The 18,012-nt window shown below is 45.8% G+C and overlaps 1 protein-coding gene across 4 annotated transcripts in view; it reads left to right on the top strand.

Moving 5' to 3' along the window:
* Window positions 1–219: 219 nt before the first annotated feature.
* The window catches only part of GFPT1 (glutamine--fructose-6-phosphate transaminase 1), a 43,448-nt gene continuing 25,655 nt past the window's right edge, over window positions 220–18,012 (top strand). For 2 of the 4 annotated variants that reach the window (XM_080568385.1, XM_080568384.1), the window contains exons 1-9: window positions 220–324; window positions 10,671–10,778; window positions 11,186–11,293; window positions 12,929–13,054; window positions 13,848–13,906; window positions 15,074–15,208; window positions 16,128–16,189; window positions 16,919–16,998; window positions 17,869–17,922. In XM_080568385.1, coding sequence (XP_080424511.1) covers window positions 318–324; window positions 10,671–10,778; window positions 11,186–11,293; window positions 12,929–13,054; window positions 13,848–13,906; window positions 15,074–15,208; window positions 16,128–16,189; window positions 16,919–16,998; window positions 17,869–17,922 — 739 coding nt within the window. In that variant the 5' untranslated portion in view covers window positions 220–317. The remainder of the gene's footprint in view (window positions 325–10,670; window positions 10,779–11,185; window positions 11,294–12,928; window positions 13,055–13,847; window positions 13,907–15,073; window positions 15,209–16,127; window positions 16,190–16,918; window positions 16,999–17,868; window positions 17,923–18,012) is intronic. The other 2 variants (XM_080568387.1, XM_080568386.1) reach the window with 1 other exon arrangement.

Raw genomic sequence — 18,012 nt, 5'->3', positions numbered from 1 at the left:
CGGTACCCTCCCCCGGGCTCGGGGGGCAGCACCCGCCCCCGAGCTGGACCTTCCCGGGCCGCGCCCCCTCCCGCCCGCCTGCCCGCGCCTCCAGCTCCGGCTGCCACGTCCCGGGGGGCAGCGCCCCGCCTGCGGGCGGCGACGGCCGCGGCTCCGGTCGCCACGTCCCGGGGGCCGGGCCGGGGCCGGGGCGGGGCGGGCGCGGAGCCCAATGGCGGGGCGGGCGGCGGGCCTGCGCCCTGGGCTCCCGCGGCGGGGGGGCCGGGCGGGGCGGCTCCGGCTGGCAGAGGCAGCGCGGCCGGCGGCGGGGGAGCAGCATGTGCGGTAAGGGCGGCCGGCGGCGGCGGCGGGGCGAGCCGGGGGAGCCGGCCCCGGCTGCAGCCCCCGAGCCGGGCGCCGGGGACGGGAAGGAGCCCTGGCCCCGTCACGGCGAGGTGTCACCGCGCCGCGCGGGCCTCCCGGGGAGGCGGCTCCCGGCCGGTTAGCCCGAAAGGACGGCTTTATTCGCGGAATTACCGGCCGGTGCCGGCGGGGCGCACAAAGGGCCGGCGGCAGCACGGAGCCCGCCGTGCCGGGGCCCCGGGGCAGCCCCAGCCCCTGTCAGCGGACGCGCGGCGCGGGAAGAGGCGGCGGCTCTCGGTGGCGGCGCTGGGAGCGCGCTCCGGGCCGTGTCGCGCTGGCCGCTCCCATCTCCAGGTGGGAAGCCCGGCGCCTTGCCGTTGTTTGAGGCGTTGCAACTCGTGACGAGGGGGCTGTCACGCTGTGCTCGGCGTGGGGCCGTGAGGCGAGGCAGCTCAGCTGGCCGAGGCGTGGAGGAGAAGCATCCATGGCGGGGGTCACGACGCCAGCTTGTCTCGGCCCGCTCGTGCCAAGCACACTCCTCTGATGGGCAAGAGCAGGAGCCAGCGAGGCTGGGGGGCTTTCCAGGGGCCTCCTTACGCTCCTCTTTGCCTATCTAGTAGAGTTCTTCCACCTTAACTTTTGGACATAGAAATAACGCTTATCCATCCTCTTCCTCTCCCCTTTTTATCACATTGGCTTTGTGTTCTTCCATGAAAATGGTCTTCTTTCAATGTTTTCTTCTTTGCTTCTCCCCCCCCCCCCATTTTTACACGTAAGATTAGAATTGTTGCTCTGAGCAAGATTTTGTTTTATATGTTTGATTTGCAAGTTGCCATTTCTTTCGTCGATTCTGTGAGATTGAGCCGGGGTGAAACGCTATCACCTTCAAACTGTCAAGTCTGTGGACTTGGAGGCACTCAGAAATTCATACTTCAGCTTACATTTATCACTATGTTAATTTGTGTTAGAAGTACAAAGTAGAGCAAAGCTAAGAATAGAAGGGATAATTATTATTATAAATAGTTGGCTGCGAGAACAGGCATGGTTTTTGTGCCTTGTGCTTGCCTTTTTTGAGGTCCAACCTTTGAAACGTGTACTGTTAACGTTCTGGTCTTCATCATCTTAACTGTGATAAGCACTGAAAAATCTGTGGGTAGTTATTCAGTTGCACTCAAGATCTGACATATTTCTTCCCCTTTTGATATAAGCAAGGTTGTTCTTAGATATTGAGCTGTATTATGGAACAGTAAGGAGAGCAACAAGGATTATTGGTTATGTTGTTGAGTCTTTTTCTGGGAGCCAGAGATAGATACATCCTGCAGTGAAAAATGAGAAGAGAGCATTGACTGAGCATGTTTCTCTGAAGAGACTTATGGAATAAGAAAAAGTCTTGGAAGCCAAAGAGCTTCTCAATGCAGGAAGCGTGCGAAGACAGCTAAGGTTTTCGTAGGGAACGAGAGGAGAACTGTTTGGGGTCTGAGGGTGCTGCCACATGAGCTCTTGTGGATGGGGGCTCAGCCCCGCAGGCAGAGATGAAGGGGCGCAGTCTCTGCTGCCGCCATTCGCAGCACAGCTGGTGAGTACAAGACGAAGTTGACTGTGGTCTGGGCTCACGTTATGAAATGTTAATTGTGGTGGTGGTTTGGGCTTCCTTTTGCACAGCAGCAGTACCCTCCAGCAAAGGAACAAGGCAATCAAATGGAGGTGATGCCTTCTCCGTCTTGTAAATATAAACAGACAGAATGGCTGGGAGCTCCTCCGACCATATACTGACGTCCCGATGGTCTCTTAGCTGAAGTGACAGAAGTCCTTATCTTGAGGTAGAGGCTTCCTCCTGATTCCTCCTGCAGGTTGGCTGTAAGAACCCTTGGCAGTGTTTATGGCATATAGCTGTGTCAGGATACATGCTGCTTTATCTTACAGTGCTGTCCATAGGGTACACAGTCCACATTCAGATTTTTATCTGATTTGACTCAGATAGAAGGTTAGTTACTGAGCTTAAAAAGAGAAAGTGAGAATGCTGCTATTGTTATCTGAGTTGTCCGTATGACGGCTCAAGACAGGATACCAACACAATGTTTTCAGTGCGTTGATAACCTGATGTTCAGGTTTACGTGCGTGCGTGTGACCTCATGAAGTCCTCTGAACTGATGTGCTTGTACCACTTGACAGGTAAAGCATCCTCAAAGTTTGCTTCTTTGGTGTCTAAAATAAGTGACAGGTTTGGTGCGTAGATGTGCTGTTCTCTTTGGTTTTAACAGTGTTGCAGGAGGATAGATTTTGTTCTTAGTATGCTTTACTTGTTTAAAGACTTAATGAGGTATAAATTGGTTGTGCTTTGGTCTGAATGCACTAAACCAGTTCAATGGCATCTATGAAATAGTTTGGAAAACAGGTTTTTCAAGGTAGCCAGGCCTGATGGACTGTTCTGTAAATAAGTAAACCTATCATCTGCCACAACTGCTTTAAAACAAACAACAAAAAGGGATTTAAGAATTTAGGTCCGGTGCTGTGATAACTGGAGATAAGAATGGGCTTAAGAAAGACTTGAGTTCCAAGCTTTAGGGTTGCATGTCAGTGGGAATTGCCCTCCCACATTCCACAATACTGTTTGTACGCCTAGGTCCATGCCTTGCTGTGAAGCGCAGAGCGGTGGCTCTTGCCCGGAATGTGTCCTTAGAGTTGGTGCTCTGGTTGGTCGCTCTAGGTGGGAGAAATCTGTCTTTTTTTATCTGAAGAAAGAGGTGTGTGCGCAGGTGGTAAAAGTATCCAGTGGACAAATATGGTTCTTCATCCAGTGGATTTTTTTTCTGCTTTGCTTTCTTTCCAGCACAGATTTGGTGAATTGAACATGAAGTCTCCCACCTACAGCTAGCAAACATGGTAACATAGTCTGCTTGTTTCTGACCTTGCGCTCATTCAAGTCACGTGGAGTTAGCGTTTTTCCTCCATGCGGCAGCTGGCATGGCGTTCCCCTTGCCGACCCACCGAGCAGCAAATAACAGGAGCCTGCTCCAGCAGCCTTTGAGCATCGTCTTAGGGAACACAGAAAGCGAGAGGGCCAAAAGCCATGTGGTTCTGGTATTTTGTTCTGGGCTGCTCGTATATCTGTGTTAGTACTTGTTACGGCTTTGTTTCTCCCCTACTATAATTTGAAGAAAGATTTTTTCTTCCTTTTTCCCAGTCTGTCACGCACATTATGCATGTGATATTTAGCAACCTGCATCTAATTTATTGAAGACCAGAGGCCTGATAATCATCACCAGGACAAAGGATTCTTCAGAATTGCCAAGTGGATGTACTGATAATATCATCTATTGAAGTTATTTTAACAGTATACAGTACGGTATAAAGATATTTGTAAATCTGACAGTAAATCTAGCCTGAAGGCTTTTCTGCTTTCAGAAGGGATTGAGAAAAGGATTAGGAGAAGCTATTCCTGAGTAACTTCATGTATTCAAGATGCTGGAGAAGATAATTTATTCTTACCTGGAAGTGGTGATTCATTTCATTTTCCTGTGTGCTTATCATGAAATAAAGGAACATGAAAACCAGAAAGGTCACAGGAAAATAATGTTCTCAGGAAGAGTTGTTTAGTGACTGTCAACAATAGAAATAATGAATTTGACAAAAACTGTCAACCGTTTTTAGGGGAATCATAGAATGGTTTGGTTTGGAAGGGACCTTAAAGATCATCTAGTTCCAACCCCCCATCCAATCTCACCTTCAATCTTTATGTAGCTGTCATTGATCATTGAGAATGCTTAGTTTTAGTGTTTGATTATTAAAAATTGGATCTAAGAGAGAGATGAATTCCACAAGCACCTGAATACCTGTTCTGCTGGGGATGTTAAAGCACATCCATAAGAGACAATGTTTTATGTTCAAAACTATGTTGTTCAATGTATTTCACTTGAGAAGTACATATGGGACTTCTCGCTATGGCAGGTCTTATTGTGAACAAGTCTTTTCAGTCCCTATGTGTGAAGTCCCGTGTCAAGTTACAAGTTGAAATGTTTTATTCTGTCGTAAAGAGTGACTGCTGTTCTAATCCTGAAGTATATTAATGTCAAGACTTGAGGTATATTAGTGTATTCCAGACAAAGCTATTGTGTTTTCTGAGCCTATCAGGTACAAATTTCTGTAGGACGTTTGCTGCTAGTCTTCTTCTAGCTGGGAATCCACAATTATATACAGTTCTAGGCTAGAATGAAGTTCACAGGGGGGCTTGGGAGGTTCATGTGACATGTATTTCTCCTTATATAATGGCAACTCAAGACTTGTCAAAGTAGTGTAATTAAATGCCGTTCATATTGCCTGATTTTCTGTAATACTTCCTCCTTCTGGCTTGTTCCAGAGCCCAAGCTAGAGTGCAGGTGTGGCATTGTTACTAAAAAGTAGTTGTGTTGATTTGGGGCTAAGTATGTAAGTTGAGCTGGAAGTGAAACTCCTGTTTTCAGGTCTGCTAGAGACCTGAAATTATGGTGGGTTGGTTTCAGAAGGTTCTGCTTGCATTTCCCAAATTCTTCATGTTCAGCACCTGGGATGTAGGCTGGCAAGGTGGGGAGAGGCTGATGGTGAGACCACGATGGAAATTTGCTGGATTTGGACTGCACTGTAATTTCATCAAAACCAACACGTTTCTATTGGCTGTTGTAACTTAAATGAGTTGTCACTTTGACAGAAAAATTGGCACTTTGTGGCAGAGTGCTCTGCCGGAAGCCTTCAAGCAGCTACGAAGATCTGTGCAGTTCTTATCTTTTCATCTTTTGAGTCACGTGTGTTGATTTGAATATAAGCATGAAGAGGGAGAGAGCAAAGATTTAATAAGGCGTTGTGATTTGGAGGAAAACATCCCTGTATTGCATGGCGAGGAATGTCTTTTATAGTCTATAAAGCACAAGGTAGGGTTGCTCTGTGCCGTCCTGCATCTGCCACGTCCCACCTCGGAGAAGGCTGCATTTTGTAGCTGGATAAAGTCATCTTTGTTCAGCTTGCAAGTAAAAAGAGGTTCTTTTCTGAGCAGCCAGCGCTTTGCGTCATGCTGGGACATCAGCATCACCTGAGCACCCTTTGGCTCACACAGATGTGATCGACAGCTTGGGGTGCAACTCAGGAGCAAAACCTTGTCTGCAGAACGCCTCTTGCTGGCTGCCAAGAGAAGTGGACGTTTTTCAAGAGTACTCTTAACTCAGTGGAGCATGGCAAGCATTTAATGCCTTGGGTCTTTTTTCTCATCTGTCAAGGGCAGTGGAATTGTGTTTAAAAATGGAAGTGATTTCAAGATGTGATTGCTCATATTCCTGAATAATCCAATATTGAGAGTAGAGCCAGTGAAAACGCTGTTCTTAAAATGTAGATTATCGAAGCTTTCTCCAGCTCGTTAGGAGGACTGAGGATCATCTCATTGTGGGATGTTTGAGAAGGTGAAAATGAAATGCATTTGAAAATATTTCCAGTATATGAAACTGTTATTTATGCATAATTCATCATGTCATAAATGGGTGATAAGCCTTCAAATGTTTCAACTTGCTGATTAGTCAGTCTTGCATTTATTTTCACTTGCCTATTGTCCCTTTTTTTTTACATTAGTTATGTATCATTTTAGATATTATTCTGTTTATTTTAGTTCATTTTTAAAAATGTTTTCTGTGAGTTTTAAACCTGCTTATCTTACTTGCCTTCTCATTTGTAAAATGTGTTGCTCACTGGTGAATTCTTAGAATTTTATTTTTGTAGTGGTGTCCCCGTTATCACTCCAGCTATTTTCATGTCAAGATCTAAAAGATGAACTGAATCAAAACAGCATCTCCCAATGTTTGCATGGTCTTTTTTGAAAAATGTTTGCATGTTTTACAGCATTAATACTGTATTTATAGCTGGCTTTTTTTCCACAGTCTTTGTTTCCTGATAAGATCACTTTTTTCTTTTTTTGTGGCATTCTTAGTCTTAGGTTCAGACTTTTTTCCTAGTCCTTACTAATAATCTGAATACAATTGTGCTGTAATTAATAGATTTTCAATGCCTGAGACAAATGCCAAGTTGGCTCCTTTCTAGATAGATGTTTTGTTTGTTTACAGTACAAGCACAAATAAACAGTACTGTTTTTCAGTCTCATTTCAGATGACCCATTCCTGCCTGGAAGAAATAGGTTTCTTCTCTGTGTCCTTTCAGTACAGGGCAGTTTGGTGTATGCTGCTAGCAGCTGTGATCTGTGACAAGGACCCAAGTCCATTTAATTTTCTTCTTCAGTTCAGGTGTGACTGAACTTGTTAAAATGTGCAGAGATGATAACATTTCAAGTCACTGACCGATTTGGATTCAGATTTAACAAAGGTGTCCAAAGGCAGCCCTCGGTAGAGGGAAATGGTTCTGGTTGAAAGCCACTTTTTTTTGGTTCAGAATAACTTGGAACCTGCCAGAAGCAGGATGGGAGGCTAAAATGATCAACTCACATTCACAAAAATGTTTTATGAAACGAAAGCAGTTTTCTGTGTAATAATCATGCCCCTCTATTGAGTTAGACGTTTTTGTGTGTGTGGCAGATTTCTGAACTCAAAGAACGATGGTTTCCATAAAGCTAGCCGTTTTCAGTTTATAAAGCAGAATTGTGTCTTTCTTTTCCTTTTTCTGTTTCCTTTGGTTTTTTTTGAACCCTCCTCTGTGCAGCCTCAGGTGAAAAAAACAGCATTCGTCCTGCGCACACAGGAGTCGGTAAGGACTGAGGTCATGCAGAGCTCAGTAGTGCATCTCATGGGCAGGGAGAGGGATCGTGGCTTGGTGATCCAGCTTGGGAGCCACATGCCATGGTTCTGACTCGGGCTGGTCTTTTGCCCAGTGCTGGCTGGGGTTCACCAGCAATCCCTGGGCGCCGTGAGCTCAGAACGATGTTTGAACTTGAGAACAGAGTGTTCCTGCCTCAAAACTAGCGGCAAACCAAAAAGCGGATTTCGTTTTCTTGGCCTTGCTGGGGCACCAAGGGTCTGTGTGGAGAGTGCCATGGGACATGGTCTCCAGTGGGGCTTTGTGAGGAGGACTCTCGTGTTTCTTTGGTGTCCCCTCACCCCTGGGGCTGCACCTACCAGCTACAGACATGTTGATCAGGTACCTAGGAGGGGATGTGTGCTCTGCGCTTTCCGTAGGGCTGGTGCCATTGAAGTGACCATGTTGGGCACCCCGCTGTGCTCCAGCAGAAAATACTTGCAAGCACGATGCAGTGTCATCGCCTGAAAGCAAGCCGAGCTTTCTGTGGCTGTGTGCATGATGTTTTGTCGGCACAGAGGAGGGCTCTGCCCTTGCCAGCTGTTTGTCAGAGGCTTGGGGCTGCTGACGGGCAGCCAGGTTGGATGCGAGGTGGCTGGGCAGCTGCTGAGACCACTGAAGTTAAGCTTGCTGTCCTGTTCCCCACCCTTCCCCATCCTCTTTTCTTCTCCCTTCTTGGGTAGGCCTGCATATATGATGCCTTCTGCACGTGGTTTCTCCTCACAATTTCCAGCAGTGCCTCTACCAGGCAGCCTGTCCCGTGTCTGCCTGTGAATCACACAGTGGGCTGGCCAAGAAGGCCTCCTCTGTGCCCCCTCAGCCAGGCTGCTGTCCTCTCGTCCCGCTGTTGTCCGCAGGGCTTCAGGGGCGGCCTCGCCATCGCCACACCCGAGCACCTCAGCACCAGTCATCGTCCCCCGGTTCACTGGACAGAGCGCGTCCCACTTGACGGGACTTGTGGTGGTGGGAGCGGTGAGCTGCAGCGGGAGAGCAGCTCTTGAGGGGTGCCTGGAGAGCTGCTGGCGGGCTCCAAGAGCGCAGGGAGCAGCCCGGAGGTGACAGCTGGAAGGCTCGGGGATTTGGGTGGGAATGGGACCATTGGCGTGTGCTTCCAGGGTATGTATAACAAGGGAGAGGTGCCAGCTCTGAAACTGGTTAGTTAATTGGGAAAAGTGTGTGCAGCTTTCCTATTTCCATAATTGCACGTGCTGGTTGTAATCACTCCTTCTGAGGTAGCTTTACTTATGGTAGGTGGCTTTGGTGTAAAGGGATATGTCAGGCATCACTGGGTCCTGACATGCTTTTTTAAATTTATCTTGGGGGTCTCTTTGGGAGGTTTCTGGCAAATACGGACAGAGGGGCTTTTCCAGCAGCTGCCTACTAATAAAGCAGTCTGCTTTGTACTCTCCGTAAGACCTGGAAGTCACTTAAAGGATTTTAGGTGTCTGGGATACAGCTGAAATGTGCAGCCCCTCAGCCTGGGTGACAGCTATTTGGAAGCAGTTCACTTGTGAACAGGGAGGATGCTGTTTGTCTGAAGAATGTAGTTTTTAGAAACAGAGTGAACTAAGTATCTCAATTTGGAAAACTGTTTTTTTTTTTTTTTCCCCAGAAGGGTGGAGAACGAAGGTTTGTAGGATGAGAGCAGAGGAAGCTTTTGAAACACAGCAGGGGTTCTGACTGTTGTCACTGGTGTATTACCTACTGAGTTTTTAGCTATGAATTGTGAGGTTTGTGGAGGAGGGCCTCACTCTGTCCGTGTCATTACTAGAACCAACAGTCAAGTTGAACAGATGCCATCAAGAGGCGGCGACAGCAGGTTGGTGTGCTTTGTTGGGTTGGGCTGTCGGGAGCAGCGGGAGAGGTTGCAGATTTTTATAAGCTTGGTCCTAATAGTCTTAGAAGCGGCTATTGGAAAAAGCTTTGGCTTTTGCGGGAAATGAGAGTAAGAGCACAAGAAGCCAAGTAAAAAGCTTTTCTCTTTTTTTGTCTTAATCTGAGTAGATGGTTTAAGAAAGAGGAACGGTAGAATGTGCATCTCATTTTTTTCTAGTAATATGGAGGAAAATAAGTGAGACGTGGCACTCTCTTCTTGCGGCAGCACTGCAGGGCGACGCAACTTCTCGAGCTGGTTGGGAGAGGTGTTCTCGGAGTGGGTGGGTGGTTGAAGCTCATGGCAAACCTATCCTGAGACCTGCAGCCAAGCCCCTGTAAAAGGGAGAAGGAGCCAGGGAGGATCAGAACTGCAGGCAGCCGCGATACAAGTACTCTGCTAAGGCTTAAAAAAGGCCTTGTAAATTTTTCAGCTCTTTGCTATGTGGTGTTTGGCACAACCCATCGACTGAATAGCCCATGTTTCTCCTTACAAAATAAATAAATTGAGACGTTAGAATGCTTTGAATTATTTAGTTTAATTCTGAAACACGAAAAGTTTAAGAGTGCAATTTTTCAAGCATTCTTTAAAGTAAGATCTTTGTGTAAGCGTAAAGATACGTGGTTCAGGAGCCATCCTGGGAGTAGTCTTCCATGCAGAAGTCTGGGACCTATGAGGCAGGCTATATGGCTGCACTGTCAGGAAGAAGTCAAAGATTTGGGACGCCTTTAAGAAGGCCTTTTTGTGTGGGTGGCTGAGTGGCTGAACTCTGTTCTTCTCAAGAGTGTTTTTATAACGTTTCTCTAGTTACAATCCTTGTGTTACCAGTCACGTACATATGTAGCTGTTCGTGTAAAACCTCCTGTGCTTTTATTCCATGCAGATGTTTTTCTCCCTTAAAATGTTGGACTGGGGAGAACGACAGTTTTCCAGTACAGATACTTCTCGCAACGAGTAAATGTCTTCTCATGCTCCTGCTCCATGATGGCACCAAAGGGAATCTTTCTGAAATAGAGCCGTAATTGGTATTAGAGATCTAGGAATTTGTGTGTCCCCATCACCACAGCGTGTTTGTGTGCCAGCTGCTTAAAAATAGAAGCAATGATTTATCTGCCTTTGCAACCCACAGGAAAAATAGCTCAATTAGTTTGAGGGTGTTGGTTTGCATGAATTAAATGAGTTTCTCTTAGTGAGTCTGTGGGAGGAACTTAGTAAGAGAAAGCTATTCAAGGAAGAATTCCTCTTGAAGATGCTTCTTAAGCATGCAAAGTCCAATTTTGGTGAACCTTGAATTTTTCACCTGGAGTCATGAGTTTCTTGTCCACTGTGTTGTCTCCTGGCAGCTCATTCTGTCGTCCAGGTCCAGCTCACCCGGGGAGTCTCTCCCATTGCACCCAGGCTCGTCCTGTGTGCTTTCAGCCTCCTGAGGAGGATGTTACAACCGGATCCAGGAACTAGGTGATCTTTAGGGTCCCTTCCAACCCGAGCCTTTCAGTGATTTTTGTGGTTAGTTTTGGTCTCAGATGTCAGTGACATCTCCACTGGACCTCAGCTGCGAATCCTGCAGGGATTCTCAATGTGAAGGCCTGTTTGAGTTGGGGATTTTTAATGGGGTATGTGTACCACATAGATAGCACCTACAGTTCCCTCTGCTGTGACTTTATTTTAAATTATGCTCTTTTTCCCCATACAGGCATCTTTGCTTACCTGAACTACCATGTTCCCCGGACAAGACGGGAGATCCTGGAGACCCTTATTAAAGGGCTCCAGCGGCTGGAGTACAGAGGCTACGATTCTGCAGGTAGCTCTCTTCAAGCATCTGTGGCTCTTGGATTTTGGCTTAATGATTCTTGTGGTACATGAATGTGGTTTTTGAATGTTTTCTACTGTCTTCTGCTTTTGAAGCAAGCTGAAACACAAATTGGCTATGTCTGTGATCATGTGGTTAGAGGTTTGGATTAACTTTCAACATACAGACTTCTATAAATGTTCTTCATGCCCATTATCTGAGGATTTGAAAATACCTAAAAGAAGACAAAGTGAAAATTTACTTCTAATCTCCCGGGTTTGTTGTCTTTATTTGGAGGGTCAGCTGGGGAGAGGAAGGGCATCATAAAGAAAAAAAAAAAGCAGTATTGTTTACATAAAATATTGTAACATACGTTCTGCATTTCACAGTCTTTCTTCATATTCTGTGGTGATGCTTAGGTGTGGGAATCGATGGTGGAAATGACAAAGACTGGGAAGCTAATGCTTGCAAAATCCATCTTATCAAACAGAAGGGGAAAGTGAAGGCTCTGGATGAAGAGGTGCACAGTATGTATCACCTTTTCATTCTTTGCTTGCTCTCCTTCCTTGAAATGTCCTCTTATTTCATGTGCGTTTTGAATGTCATCTGTTTTACCCAGAAACATTATGTCCAAATAACTTGTGTATAGAATGCCAGAGATGTAGACACTCATGCATGTGATGGAAAGTGATACTAGGGATGTTGTCATGATGTTGCAGGGAAAACAAGAATCAAGCAAGAAAAGCAAGCAAGAAACAAACAAAACAGGCAAGAAAAAGGAATTGCATCCTATTAGTGTAAAATAGACCTGAAATATGTTTTAAAAAGACTGACAAAAGAAACAAACCTTCCTTAAACTGGGGAAATGGAAGCTACTTGGAGATAATTATCAGAGACCTAGAGCTTGGCCAAAAAAAGAAAAATATGCTAATAAATTCACTACTTGAATTTTAAGTTCCCACGTGTAGTACTTGTCCCTACTAAAGCTGTCAATCTCTGTAGCCGTGGACTAAGTGAGTGGCTACAACTAAGCATGGATGTATGTGTATAACTGCCAAATTGATGAGAAAGCACAGAATGAGGTATTGTCTGTCTGTTTCTGCCTCCTTATATTCCCATGATTTAAATGTTAGTTTTGTTAAATATGTGCAGATCACAAAGAAACACAAAGTTGTTGGGTGTGGAGTACAGGCAAGCTGTGTGTGGACAGGAAGATGCTTTTCTAAGGAAGTGAAATTACTCTAGTTTGCATTTAAGAGCTGCTGTTAACCTAAGAGCGTTATAAACCTAAGTTGTGCTGTTATTCGAGTTAACTTGGAGAAATCATATAAAGCAAGCTGTTTGCATAACTTAAAATTAGCAAGGGTTTAAAAAAAAGGTTGACCTCATGGCAGAGTGCTGTTTATCCAAAATAAGGTGGGTAGATCTAATCATAGCATAGAGAAAACCAGGAACAGAAAAAGCTAGGCAAAATGATCCATGCATTACAGAAATATAAGATATACAAAGTATTTCTGAAGAAATGCTTGTCTGCTCAAGAAAACTGCTGGATATACCTAGTTTAAAGTGGTTGTGGAGACATTTTCAGAACAGAAGGACACTTTTTTTCCAAAGAAATACTAATGGTATGCTTTCTAGAGACAAGAGGAATCGACGAATATTCTAGCCATAGAATGTTTCATGTAGCCATGAAACAAGCTGGTTTAGTCACAGCTTGATGACAGGATGGCAAGCTGCACTCAAGAGGGGAAAAATTAGGGTGGATTCTTTCTTAAAAGTTAAGTTTTATTTTGGTGGGGCGAGGAATGCAGGAAGGTTGCTTGTGTGTGTTTACATTTGGAATCCTCTTGCAGGGACAGCCGGGGTGCTGGGGGAAGGAAAGGCTCAGGGCAGTGGGGTGAGGGATGCCCTCTCTCCTGCTTGTTTAGGCTTCCTGAGTGGGAATGAAGCTGTGTATTTCAATTGTAAACATCCTTAAACATAGGTGAATCTGAAATTTTAGTGCTTTGCTGGAGCATGGGGTCGTTGCTGTGGTAGCATCACTCACTTAGCGTTCTGTTAGGTTTGCTGATGGTGGGCCTAGGAGGTGGGATGAGATTCTCGCATTGTCTTTGGGGTAGAGACAGTCCTCTGTAATAAATTTCTCCTACTTCTGCCTGCAGAGCAACAGTACATGGATCTTGACGTCGAGTTTGATGTACACCTCGGAATTGCGCATACCCGTTGGGCTACCCATGGTGAGCCCAGTCCTGTCAACAGCCACCCACAGCGCTCGGATAAAAACAATGGTAGGAATGTTTGCTAGAGAAAACGTGTGGTCCTGAGCGAGTCTTGGAGTATATGGAAACACATGTGGCTTTCTGGGACACCTGGTGTGTTGCAGGAAGGGGTGGCTGGACTCAGGACAGGTGGCTTATTGCAAGCTGTGATGCTGAGCCCAGTTACCAGGAAGCTGGAGGGGTTTGGCATTGATTTCAGACCATGGGGGATGTTCCCGTGAAGTGCTTGCAGCAGTGAATCATCTCATGAAAGGCTGGGGTTAGTGTCCCAAAGGTTCAGTGGGTGCACAGCCACAGTGCAGAGAGGAGATGAAACACAGAATGAAACTGGATGGTAAGAATCTACCCAGCTGTTCTTCGGAATTTTGTTTTTTGTATTTACATTGTATTTATTTATATTTTTCTCATCACCGCTGTACAGAAGTGTCTTGGTTGGTGTTTTTTGGTGTAGTGCCCTAGCAAGCTGGCAGGGGGAGTGTAGCATTCACTTGTTTCTAGCTTGCTGGAAATGGGCAATTGTTTAAGGATTTCCAAAAGCTTTACAAGATTTCATCAGCCCTAGTCCCACCCAGGTCATTAATATGTATCTTCTGCTATTACCGACCAAGCAGAATGGGGCAGAGCAAGGAAATCACACTGAGAAATGAAACTTTTTATTTTGCCAAGTGCAATTTTACGCACTATAAGGTTTTGTGGTCCCTGTTGTCTGTTGGATATTGGCATTGCTGTGGGCACGGGCTGTCACTGGCTGCAAGGCCGAGGACGCTGTGCTGAGCTGAGCAGGGCCTTCTTCTGTCTCCAGAGTTCATTGTCATCCACAACGGCATCATCACCAACTACAAAGACCTGCAGAAATTTCTGGTGAGTGGGACCCCAGCGTGGGTGGGAGAGAGCCAGAGCCACCCCTGCACACCTTGTCACCTTCCTTGTTGCCCTGCGTTCACGCTCTCTGCTCCTCTCCCTCTCTTGCACTGACAAGCAAAGTCACTTCACCACTTTCCACAGTCACACTCCTGCATTAATGCTATTACACTAGCTCCGTCACTTCCCAACTCCTACTCACTCCCCACGTGTCCATGCACACTCACACTCCCCAGCTTATTCCCAGACTTGTATTTTTGCACTCGTATTCACTCCCCCACTCACGCTCACTTCTGCTCCCCTCCTCACTCCTTTGCTCCCCAGTCATTCTACTCACTCCCCCATTCACATTCTCGCACTCACTTCCTACTTACCTTCCAACTCGTATCTTGTGCTCCTCCACTCACTCCCTGCTCGCACTGACTCCTGAAGTGCACTTGCACACACTCATTTTGCATTCACACTCAGTCACTCCTGTTCTCACTGTCTTCCACTTGCACTCACTCACTCTCCCACTCATGTTCCCCACTCAGTCACCCTTGCACTCACACTCACATGTACACCCACTTACTCTTCCACTTGCACTATTACTCTTCCCCACTTGCACCCCCCACGCTCACTCTTACACTCATACTTGTTCCTCACCTGCACTCCCATGCCCATTCACGTTTACTCTTGCACCTCCACTTCATTCTCATCCCCCCACTTGCTCTCTGGCACACACCCAAACACTTGTGCTTTCTTTTGCACTTGTAACTAATGTCAGATGCACTTAGCCTCATGCTCTCTTTTGTGCTCTGCCTCTTGCACTCACCCCCCACCTCATGCCCCCATTTGCACCCCTCTGCTCACTCTCCTACTCATGCTAATGGAGTGGAAGGAAAGGCAAGGTGGAAAGAATGCAGAGGAAAGGGAGGCAGGAGAGCGGGAGGGAAAGGAAAGAGTTATGGGCAGAAGGGGAAAAAAGGAATGGTGGAAGGGGACAAAAGGGAAGGAGGTAAAAAAGCAGGAAAAGCAAGAAAGAAGAAAGGAAGCAAGAAGGCAAGTAGAAAAGGAGGAGGGAATGCAGGAACAAAGGAAGGAAAGGAGAAGGTGTGGGAAGGAAAAGGAGGGCTGGAGAGAAAGGCAAGCAGAAGGCCGGTTACCAAACGTGTGCTGTGGCTGCAGGAGAGCAAGGGCTACGACTTCGAGTCAGAGACGGACACGGAGTGCATCGCCAAACTGGTGAAGTACATGTATGACAACCGTGACAGCGACGACGTCAGCTTCACCACCCTGGTGGAAAGGGTCATCCAGCAGCTGGTAATGCCCGGGGCAGGGGGCAGGGTGGGGACACAGGGACAGACAAGTGCATCACTAGAACAAACATATGGGGCTATTATGCAGGGAACTGTTGGTTAGGGCAGTGCTGAGCCTGTGCATGACGGTGCCAGGGACGTTCTGTTGCACACAATAACGGGGTGTTTCATTTCCTACCTCGTATAATTACTAGCAGACATCCATTCATTCTTATTTAACATTATTCAATATTCATTTGAAAAATGTCTAAATCCGGGGGCTCAGCAGTATCTAGGTCCTTGTGCGCTTTGAGCAGGAGCACACGGAAGGCAGGAGACAGGGTTGGATCAAGTCTGTGCTTGAATTTTTCCCTGGAACCTCCATCTGGAAGAGATGCTGACCCCTTGTGGGGACTGTGCCGCACAGCGCATGGCTTCCACGTGTCACTTCTTGCTGAACCATTCGGGATTGGGACGCACCGCAATTCCCCTCTCTTCCCAGAGGGGTTTGTTCAGGAGATGGGTTTTTGCACTGATTTCCCTGGCAGAATCTGCGGTAGCTGCAGACCAAGAACAAATGTTGCTGGCAGGTTGTGGTGGTTCACCCATGCGCTTGGTGGCACTATACCTTAGCAAATGCCCCAGAGTTGGCACTTTTTATCAAGCTTTAGCCCTCTGAGTTAACAAGAGCACTTGCAGGGGCAGCCCCTCAGGTGAGAGCTCAGCAAATGGTTGAGGAGTTGCCCCCCTGCCCTGGGGATGGGGTACCCTTCTGAAAGAAGCACCTGGAGCTTTTGGTGGCTCTGAAGAGGTTTGTGAAGCCTTCTGCTCAGTATCTGTTACTTATTCACAGAAACATGGGTGCACCTTATGTGTTGGGATTTCTGAAATGATGACCTGGTTTCAAAGGACGGGATAAACAGTTTTCATTTCTCTCATTCCAGGAAGGTGCTTTTGCCCTTGTGTTCAAAAGTGTTCATTATCCTGGTCAAGCAGTTGGTACCAGGTAAGCATTTGTACAGAAAAGGACGTTTTTGGTGTACCCTCTAGGTAGCTTTTTTCACCCTTTTTCTTTTTTCTTTTTCCCTTTTTCCCACCATTTTTGTATTTTTCCCAATCTGGAAGATAGTAGAGGTTGTTCTTGTTATATTGTATACTCTAGGGTGAGGTTGGCTGTTGTTCATTTCCTTTCTCTTCTTCCCCATTTATTATAACATAATTAAAAAAGTAGAATAGTTCAGTCATAAGGGTGCACCCAGTATTTTAAAGATTTCTTAGTGACCACTTGCATCATAACTGGTCTGGAACAGGTCAGCTCTGAGCTTAGGGGGAGACAGTGTTTTCTGTAGATTCTTATTGCAAGAGCTTTGAAAGGAGATGCCTTCATCTTTTCCTTTGTGTTCGCCATAGTGATAGCATGTAGACAAGTACTCCATTTGACTTGCAGCTGGGCCTGCCTGGTGTTCAGGTTTTCTACTCCACTTTTAAACACGAGGATCAGTCAGGTTGATTTAACCAAGTGTGTTAACCTAGCAACTGATTTTGAATTTACATGCAAATAGCTGTTTGTAGATACACAGAGTGAGCAACAGTCTGGATGTTCCTGAATCAGGTGTCCATGGGATTTCAGTTACTCTTGCAGAGTTCATGCTGAATTTGGGATGTTCATTTGTTGTTCAGTTCAGGGAGATGAATCTTTGGGTGCTGAGGCTTGTAACCTGATGTCTTCTTGCAGGAGAGGGAGCCCCCTGCTAATAGGAGTGCGCAGCGAGCACAAGCTCTCCACTGACCACATTCCTATTTTGTACAGGACGGGTAAGCATGAGCCCTGCCAGCCCAATCACTCCCACACCAGTGTACAAACATGGGGTTTCACAAACAGCTGCATGCTTTGGAGTACACGTTATGTTTATATTTACCGTTGTAAATTAAACCATTACAAAAAGGAGGTGGTTTTCGTTTAGTTGTTTTTCATAAGTTTTTAACCGTATGCTTTACTGCCATGTACCTCAAGCTAGTTTATTGAGGGATATGCAACCTACTGTTTTTGCTCCCTGATGTCTGCCTATTTAAGACCAGAACTCACCTCTAGTTTTAGAATCAAAGCTTTAATGTCCAGTGGTTGCAAGGAAAAAGTATCTTAAAGCAGTATCATTAAACTTAGATACTTAAATTCATAATATGTGCATGCAGTCATTCAGGGACTTGTTTGCTTTTATGAACAAAATTGTGTGCTTTGCAAGCACTATCACAAATTATTGTCCTCTTTTCAATTTTAAAAAGTATAATGCTTTTACCTTATGCATGGTGATCTGTGTTTTCTGTCCATTTCTCTCAGGCATTTGTCTTACGACCATAGACACATAGTTGCACTTTGAGTATAAAAAGTGGTTAAGAATTATCCTGTAATTTACCATTGTTGAAGGAGTCTGAACCTGTTCATATACTGGGCAATGGAGTAGTTATATGAACATTGCAGTGATCGAAAGTGTGGCAGTATGTTTGACTGCTTCCTGGTGTTGCTAATAACCTTGCTGCAATGTAATGTGAAGAACCAGTCCCAGTAAGCTGTGTCTGTGTTTACTCTTGGGTGATGCCAGATACATACATCGAGAATCACTGTTAGTTATGTAACACTTTTTTTTCCACTGATGATCTGATTTTTTTTCCCAATTGCACTTTCAGCTGTACAGTCTATGGATCATTCTTTTGATGGAATATCCATAAAAACGGAGGAAGGTGCCTACCAGAGAAAATCTATAATAGTTGAAATTTCAGACAAATCCTCCAATTCATTAGGAAAGGAATCAAAAATGAAACAAATTGCAT

Source organism: Anser brachyrhynchus (assembly GCF_964034855.1).
Source record: "Anser brachyrhynchus genome assembly, chromosome: 26".
NCBI classification, from domain to species: Eukaryota; Metazoa; Chordata; class Aves; order Anseriformes; family Anatidae; genus Anser; species Anser brachyrhynchus.
Note: the sequence above shows the minus strand (reverse complement) of the source record. Positions and strands in the feature narration are given on the sequence as shown.